The sequence below is a fragment of the Haematobia irritans genome, chromosome 1 (assembly GCF_050003625.1).
Source record: "Haematobia irritans isolate KBUSLIRL chromosome 1, ASM5000362v1, whole genome shotgun sequence".
Classification (NCBI taxonomy): Eukaryota; Metazoa; Arthropoda; class Insecta; order Diptera; family Muscidae; genus Haematobia; species Haematobia irritans.
Genome location: NC_134397.1, coordinates 27,409,539 through 27,419,007, shown reverse-complemented (window position 1 = coordinate 27,419,007; position 9,469 = coordinate 27,409,539). Strand labels below are relative to the sequence as shown.

Genomic DNA, 9,469 nt, shown 5'->3' with positions numbered 1-9,469 from the left:
AAAATTTTGACGAAATTCTTGTATACAACTAAAATTTTGACTAAATTGGTAGTTCTTAGCTAAAATATACTCCTAATTTTAGTAGATTATTTTTGGCTCGAGTGGCAACCGTAAATGCAAATGCCGTTTTCACCACAAGGGAGGTTAAAATGTCGTCAGTTTTCCCAAAAAAAAATCTTATTTTTCCATTGTGGTTTTGTACTTATCGGACTGCCTTCAAAATTTGGAAACCTTTTGGTCTAAAGATTATTTATATCGGTTCAATTTTTCTATAACTTTAATTTTGATAGATCTTGAAATTTTATTATTTGGGCAAAGAAAAATGGACACTTTTAAACTTTGACCTTTTTTACAATTTTTAAATTATTAAAGATTTTCTTTTATTTTCGCAAACACAAATAAACTTATCAGCATGACTTTAGTATTTCATTAAGCCATTATTATGATAAAAATGATTTGATAACAAAATAATAACAATAAATAAATTAAGATATACTCTAAAACAAATGAATAATAAACAATAATAACAAAACTAAATTGAGAAAGCTCCACGATTATGCAGCCAAGGTAGTATAGCCTCGATATGTTTGCGATAACGATCATTTGTAAATATCAGACGTTTGAACGCTTCTCCATCGTCACCTTTACCCATAAAATTATCCAAATTTGCATTTTCACTAGGATCCATTAATACGACCCCCATTACACCTCCAGCAGTTGATAAACCCCATAGACTGTATTTATACAGATGCATATGGATCTCACTTAATTTGGGAATATTTTTCGAGTAGCCCAATAGTTTTAAATTCTCACTTAAATGATCATGGTAAAATTTAATGAAATAATCGAATTTTTTCAATTTAATTTCAAGTTGGCTTGAAGACATTAGGAAATAATAAAGATCCTGGGCAGGTGTACCATATTTGGGTAATTGATAATCAATCAAATAGGTTTCTTTGATTTTACCAAAGGCATCATATTGAAACATGACATTATTGCTCCAACAATCTCCATGATTAAGTACATTAAATTCATTGGGTTTATATTGAGCCATACGAAATGTTAGATCTATGTTATCCTCTTGGGTAAATGATTCCTAGAAGAAATAATTCCTATTAGATCTTAAAAGTTTCAATTTTTGATTTATCCATACCATATCTTTAGCATAAATTTCATAATTTGTATAGCCTTTGGCACATTCCATAAAGATTTTTGTGAAATTTCCTTGAATCATTCTCATCATAGGCTTCATTTCCTCACGAAACATGCCATATAGATATTTATCTTCATATTTTCGAATTTTTTCCACATACACTGCCGATGCAGCATGCCATTGAGCGAGTTTTTTCAAAACACATTCGGTGTGTTTTATATCCAAACCTTGCAAACGATTGGCATTTTTAAATCCTTTGGGTGTTAGATTTTCCAATAGGACATAAGGTTCTTGTGTATCCAATGTATAGCTTTTTGGACCGAATTTCACCTGAACACCAACATCAGCATAGAGCTTCTCAAACGTTGGCACAATATCATCATACATGCCCTTCTCAATATCAAACATATTATGAATTTTTAACATTTGCCGTATCATTTCCGAGTCAGGACATATTTTCATCATAAATGTCATCGATTTGGTTGAACCATCTGGAAATATATAGGATATAGAAATCTAGAGTTGTAAATACTAACTTCTCGCCCTTAGAATATTAATTTATTCGAATGAAAAATAAGGAGGATTGTCAAAATAGGGTTTATGTGAAACATGGATCAATATGGAAACAGATGATTCTAGATGTACTAAAATTAAATCTGGATCATGATCGAGGACATTATACATAGATGCAACTTGACATTGAGGGCATCTATAATTGTTTTACTAAATACATTCATTTCCTGTATCGTCTGATTTTTATTCTCCACATTTTAGCTATCGCATTTCCAATATTGAGCTCAACTTCGAACGTCCTACCCTATTTAATTCCAATTTGCTTCTGCGCAATACACAAATGTATTAGTTTGACTTTGGGGATTTTGTTTCAAGAACCAATTCTATCACCCATTTCGCAGTCACGATGTGTGATCTCCCTTTTATACTGTCCAACATGGGATGGAGCTATGACATTCCGTTTGTAACTTTGACATTCCGTTTGTAACTCATGGAAATATAGATCGCAGTATCTATAAAATATATATTCTAGTTCATGGTAAAATTCTGAGACGATCTAGCTATGTTCGTCCAGGTGTCCGCCCATCTGTTGAAATCAAGTTAACATCCGAAAGAAAGAATATATCGACCTGAAACTTTGCAAACTTCGTGTTGTTAGTCACCGTGGTGCTATGATTCGCATCTCCGCCATGCTAGGTTCTCGGCAGAAAATTTTACTAAAATTTGATTTCTCTATAAAATTTTGTTAAAATTTTATTTCTATTGAAAATTTTGTCAACATTTTATTTCTATAGAAAATTTTGCATATTTTTTTTTTTCTAAAGAAAATTTAGTTAAAATTTTATTTTTATAGAAAATTTTGTCAAAATTTTATTTTTATAGAAATTTTATTCAAAATTTTATTTCTAAGGAAAATTTTGTCAAAATTTTAGTTCTAAAGAAAATGTTGTCAAAATTTTATTTCTAAAGAAAATTTGGTCAAAAATGTATTTCTTTAGAAAATTTTATTTCCACAAACAATTTTGCCAAATTAGAAAATTGTGTCTAAGTTTTATTTCTATAGAAAATTTTGTTAAAATTGTATTTCTTAAGAAAATGTTGTCAAAATTTTATTTCTATAAAAAATTTTGTCAAATTTTATTTCTATAGAAATTTTTGTAAAAATTTTATTTTTATAGGAAATTTAGTCAACATTTTATTTCTATAGAAAATTTTGTCAACATTTTATTTCTATAAAAAATTTTGTCAAAATTCAATTTCTATAGAAAATTTTGTCAAAATTTTATTTCTATAGAAAATTTTGTCAAAATTTTATTTCAATAGATAATTTTGTCAAATTTTATATCTATAGAAAATTTTGTCAAATTTTATTTCTATAGAAATTTTTGTCGAAATTTTGTTTCTATAGAAAATTTTGTCAACATTTTATTTCTATAGAAAATTTTGTCAAAATTTTATTTCTATAGAAAATTTTGCCAAAATTTTATTTCTATAGAAAATGTTGTCAACATTTTATTTCTATACAAAATTTTGTCAAATTTTATTTCTATAGAAATTTTTGTCAAAATTTTATTGCCATAGAAAATGTTGTCAAAATTTTATTTCTATAGAAAATTTTGTCAACATTTTCTTTCTATAGAAAAAATTTTATTTCTATAGAAAATGTTGTCAAAATTTTATTCCTATGCAAAATTTTACAAAATTTTATTTCTATAGAAAATTTTGTCAAAATTTTTATATGTATATGCAAGTTTATCAACATTTTATTCCTATAGAAAATTTTGTCAACATTTTATTTCTATAGAATATTTTGTCAAAATTTTATTTCTATAGAAAATTTCGCCAAAATTTTATTTCTATAAAAAATTTTGTCAAAATTTTATGTCTATAGAAAATTTTGTCAAAATTTTATTTCTATAGAAAATTTTGTCAAAATTTTATTTCTATTGGAAATATTGTCAAAATTTTATTTCTATTGGAAATATTGTCAAATATTTATTTCTATAGAAAATTTTGTCAAAATTTTATTTCCATAAAAAATGTCAAAATTTTATTGTCATAGAAAATTTTGCCAAATTTTATTTCTATAGAAAATTTTGTCAAAATTTAATTCAATAGAAAATTTTGTCAAAAATTTATTTCTATAGAAAATTTTGCCAAAATTTTATTTCTATAGAAAATTTGGTCAAAATTTTATTTCTATAGAACATTTTGTAAATTTTGCCAAAATTGTATGTCTATAGAAAATTTTTTTTGTCAAAATTTTATTTCTATAGAAAATTTTGTCAAATTTTATTTCTATAGAAATTTTTGTCAAAATTTTATTTCTATAGAAAATTTGGTCAAACTATTATTTCTATGGAAAATTTTGTGAAAATATTATGTATACCGAAAATTTTGTCAAAATTTTATTTCTACCGAAAATTTTGTTAAAATTTTATTTCAATAGAAAATTTTGTCAACATTTTATTTCTACAGAAAATTTTGTCAAAATTTTATTTCTATAGGAAATTTTGTCAAAATGTTATTTGTATAGGAAACTTTGTCAAAATTTTATTTTTATAGAAAATTTTGTCAAAATTTTATTTTTTTTAGAAAATTTTGTCAAATTTTTTTTATTTCTATAGAAAACATTGTCAACATTTTATTGCTATAGAACATTTTGTCAAAATTTTATTTCTATAAAAAATTTTGTCAACATTTGATTTCAATAGATAATTTTGTCAAAATTTTATTTCTATAGAAAATTTTGCCCACATTTTATTTCTACAGAAAATTTTGTCAAAATTTTATTTCTATAGGAAATTTTGTCAAAATTTTATTTCTATAGGAAACTTTGCCAAAATTTTATTTTTATAGAAAATTTTGTCAAAATTTTATTTTTGTAGAAAATTTTTGTCAATTTTTTTATTTCTATAGAAAACTTTGTCAAAATTTTATTTCTATAGGAAATTTTGTCACGATTTTATTTCTATAGAAAATTTTGTCAAAATTTTATTTCTATAGAAAATTTTGCCTAAATTTTATTTCTATAGAAAATGTTGTCAAAATTTTATTTTTTTAGAAAATTTTGTCAAATTTTTTTTATTTCCATAGAAAACATTGTCAACATTTTATTGCTATAGAACATTTTGTCAAAATTTTATTTGTATAAAAAATTTTGTCAACATTTGATTTCAATAGATAATTTTGTCAAAATTTTATTTCTATAGAAAATTTTGCCCACATTTTATTTCTACAGAAAATTTTGTCAAAATTTTATTTCTATAGGAAATTTTGTCAAAATTTTATTTCTATAGGAAACTTTGCCAAAATTTTATTTTTATAGAAAATTTTGTCAAAATTTTATTTTTGTAGAAAATTTTTGTCAAATTTTTTATTTCTATAGAAAACTTTGTCAAAATTTTATTTCTATAGGAAATTTTGTCAAGATTTTACTCCTATAGAAAATTTTGCCAAAATTTTATTTCTATAGAAAATTTTGTCAAAATTTTATTTCCGTAGAAAATTTTGTCAAAATGTTATGTCTATAGAAAAATTTGTCAACTTTCGGCTGTATATACTTAAATTAAATTTAGCGCAGACCAATTCTTGTTATCTCTTGGATTTGAGAAGTAAAATATTTTCATACATGAAATATTTTTCTTATTTCCGTATGAATGCTTAAATTAATATTTTATTTTAAAATAATAATTCCCTACAATATTATTGAAAGATTTGCTGTGGCCTGGTTATAATTATACAGATGGACGGACGGAAATTTCGGTTTGATTAAAAGTATATCTTACTATATTTCTTAGATAGAAAGATAAATTATAAGTTATTTCAATCCTCAATTGAAAAGATTACCAAATTTATTTGTTTTACTTAAACTCCTCTTTACCTTTTAAAGCAGCTTCAACATCGATTTTCAAAATTATGGTGGCATAATTTTCTCCAGCTGACGATCCTGGTTTCACTTCGAATTTTTTAATACTTTCATATCCATTTAAATTTTCTTTAAGAACTTTTTCAAATAATGTTCTATCTATCCATGATGGGACCAGATTTGGTGGTGGAACATTACCATTTGTTTGATCAGTCATTATTAGTAAATCGTGTGTTCTTTTGCTTTGTTGATTAGAAACTGTTTGCAAGGGGTTTTGATAAAAACCAAGAAAGACCTGTTTGGTTGCTTTTTGTGATATAGCCCATTGTGAGAGTTTTGGCATGAGCGAATAATCGATTGATATTATAATTTTTTTTTTTTGCCAACAACAACATTTATTTGTTTTTAAGTACAAATGATAATTATTATGTCTTTTAGGGGGGTTGGGGTTTCGTAGAAATCACTGTCTATTTGTCGTATAGCTGATAATTTGGCACGTCATTTGTTAGGAGCTAAGATAAGAACGGTATGAAGTTTTAGAGCTGTATAGTAAAATTTTGATAAATTTTAGTTGAATTATTCAGCAAAAGTTTTTAGCATACCATTGGATACACTGAAAACAAATCTTGTCCTGTTCGAAAGATTTTGCTTTTACTCTAATGATTTTGGTATTGAATCTCTGACAAAGAAGCGGATAATAGCACTTCAAAAAATTTGCTAGGCAATACTGCGTTTTCGATGACCCTTCATTTTTCCCCCACTATTTTTAAAATAATCCATTTCACATTAAAAAAAAACACCTTTATTATAATAAAATTATAATATAATAAATAATACATAAATAAACATATATGTACATTAAAAAAATATCTAAATTAAAAACAAAAAGCACCACGATTCTTAAGCCAAGGCAATACTGCTTCCATATGTTTGCGATAACGTGGATTTGCATATAAGGCTATCTTAAAAGCTTTAGCTGCATCATTGTCACCCATAAAATGTTCCAAACTGGCATCTTCGGTAGGATTCAATAGCACCACAGTCATAACACCCATAGCCGTTGAGATACCCCATATGCCATATTTCAAAAGCATTATGTGAATATCTCTCAGTGTAGGCATCTTTTTGCCATAATTTAAAATTTTTAGATTTTCATAGAGATGATCGTGATAGAAACGTATGAAATGATCAAATTTACTCAATTTAACATCATAGTTAGCCGATGATATAAGAAAATAGTATAGATCTTGGGCTGGTGTTCCATATTTCGGTAGTTGGTAATCAATCAAATAGGTATCCTTAAGTTTTCCCATATCATCATATTGGAACATAATATTATTGGCCCAAAAATCACCATGATTCAAAACATTAAATTCCTCGGGATCGTATTGAATAACACGAAAAACTTCATCCAAATAACGATCTGAGGTAGATTCCTACAAAAAAAAAAAATAGACATAAAAAAATGAACTAGTGGAAAGAGAACATAGATAAATTTTAATTTACAATTGATTTAATTAAAAAATTGCATTAATTATGATCAACAAACTCATTTAATTTCTTAATTGAGAAATCAAATATAGTGAAAATGTTGTTTTTGGATCCGGAAGAGTTGCAAAATTGGCACAGAAGCGATGAATTTAACATGGGCTTGTCATGGGACAGATGTCCACCATTTTAATAGCCTTTGCACTGAATTTGCATCACTTCTTAAGGTGTGATTCGAATTCAGTGTTTCGGAAGTGAATTAAAAAATTTTTTTAATATTTTGCCAAATTAATAATTTTTATAATTATTTATGATTTTTAATGCTTTCTAATGCTTGTCTGAAACATTTGACCTCAAATATTTTTAAAAATTCGCAAATTTTCTAGACTGTATTTAGCAATTTGTTCGACAAAATTTTAATAATTTGCAGCATTTTATTAATTGTTTTACTCTATTTGAGACAAAAAGTTAAAATTACTTATTAGAAATATGAAAAAGCGAGTTATAAAAAATTGAATTAAAAGTACATCCTATGTAGTTAAAATAAAGAACATCTTTGTGAGGACATTTTTAAAAGTGCGATTAAAATTGTGTCTTTGGAACATCTTCCAAATTTTTTTGCTGAGAATTTAATGAAGTATGGTCTCCAAACTGAATTAATTTTATACCCTCCACCATAGGATGGGGGTATATTAACTTTGCCATTCCGTTTGTAACACATCGAAATATTGCTCTAAGACCCAATAAAGTATATATATTCTGGGTCGTGGTGAAATTCTGAGTCGATCTGAGCATGTCCGTCCGTCCGTCTGTTGAAATCAAGCTAACTTCCGAACGAAACAAGCTATCGACTTGAAACTTGGCACAAGTAGTTTTTATTGATGTAGGTCGGATGGTATTGCAAATGGGCCATATCGGTCCACTTTTACGTATAGCCCCCATATAAACGGACCCCCAAATTTGGCTTGCAGACCCTCTACAAGAAGCAAATTTCATCCGATCCGGCTAAAATTTGGTACATGGTGTTAGTATATGGTCTCTAACAACCATGCAAAAATCGGTCCGCATCGGTCCATAATTATATATAGCCCCCATATAAACCGATCCCCCGACTTGGCTTTCGGAGCCTCTAAGAGAAGCAAATTTCATCCGATGCGGCTGAAATTTGGTACATGGTGTTAGAATATGGTCTCTAACAACTATGCAAAAATTGGTCCACATCGGTCCATAATTATATATAGCCCCCATATAAACCGATCCCCCGATTTGGCTTGCGGAGCCTCTAAGAGAAGAAAGTCTCGTCCGATCCGACTGAAATTTGGTACATGGTGTTAGTATATGGTCTCTAATAACTAAGCAAAAATTGGTCCACATCGGTCAATAATTATATATATCCCCCATATAAACCGATCTCCCGATTTGGCTTGCGGAGCCTCTAAGAGAAGCAAATTTCATCCGATCTGGCTGAAATTTGGTACATGGTGTAAGTATACGGTCTCTAATGGCCATGCAAAAATTGGTCGAAATCGGTCCTTAATTATATATAGCCCCCATATAAACCAATCCCCAGATTTGACCTCCGGACCCCTTCGAAGTGCAAAATTCATCCGATTCGGTTGAAATTTGGTACGTGATGTTAGTGTATGGTATCCAACAACCATGCGGGAATTGGTTCATATCAGTCCATAATTATATATAGCACCCATATAAACCGATCCCCGGATTTGACCTCTGCACTCAAAAAAAAGTGAACTCTCTATTTCACTAAAGCCAATTTAACTTTCGTTTAGTTTATGGAATTATTATGTTTGGAGAAAGTTTCCTCTACTCTAATAATTTTTTGTGTACGTTAGTTAAATTAACTAAAACCGAGGAAAAAAATATACCCAAATGAAGGATAAAGATTAACTAAATTCGTGTCTTCCACAAAATAGTTCAATATTTCTTTAAATTTGTAAATTTTACTACAAATGCGTTCATCATGAACTTCGTATGTCACTAAAGACATTCTTGCAATTTTGAACTCCAATTTTTTCCTTCAAACTACAAAATATTCTTTAATAAGCGAAAAAACTTAATTATGTCTAATAAATTTTCTTGAATCTGTCGAAAAATATTTACTTATTTTAATGACATCGGCGTGATGCCAGCGTTTGTTATACTGTTTAGTTAAAATTTTCTAAAAATATTCAAAATTTTCTAAAATTAACCGAATTTTTTCTTCCTGGTGTGTTCACTGTTTTTTCAGTGTGGTGCCTTTTGGAGAAGCAAAATTCATCCGATCTGGTTGAAATTTTGTACGTGGTGGTAGTATATGATATTTAACAACCATGCCAAAAGTGGTCCATATCAGTCCATAATCATATATAGCCCCCATATAAACCGATCCCGAGATTTGGTTTTGGAGCCTCTTGGAGGAGCAAATTTCATCCGAGTCAGTTGAAATT

General features: G+C 27.7%; 2 protein-coding genes across 2 annotated transcripts in view; both read right to left on the bottom strand.

Annotated features, from left to right (window-relative positions):
* Positions 1 to 330: 330 nt before the first annotated feature.
* On the bottom strand, positions 331 to 5,798 carry LOC142220493 (uncharacterized). The gene is made up of 3 exons (XM_075289670.1): positions 5,550 to 5,798; positions 1,154 to 1,644; positions 331 to 1,096 (listed from the first exon to the last, which is right to left on the bottom strand). Exons 1-3 carry the CDS (start codon positions 5,749 to 5,751, stop codon positions 533 to 535), a joined length of 1,257 nt encoding a protein of 418 aa, XP_075145785.1. The 5' UTR covers positions 5,752 to 5,798; the 3' UTR covers positions 331 to 532.
* Positions 5,799 to 6,313: 515 nt separating this feature from the next.
* Positions 6,314 to 9,469, bottom strand: part of LOC142222531 (uncharacterized) — a 43,054-nt gene continuing 39,898 nt past the window's right edge. Inside the window, exon 8 of the mRNA XM_075292712.1 lies at positions 6,314 to 6,970. Within this exon, the coding sequence (XP_075148827.1) occupies positions 6,410 to 6,970 (561 nt within the window). The 3' untranslated portion in view covers positions 6,314 to 6,409. The remainder of the gene's footprint in view (positions 6,971 to 9,469) is intronic.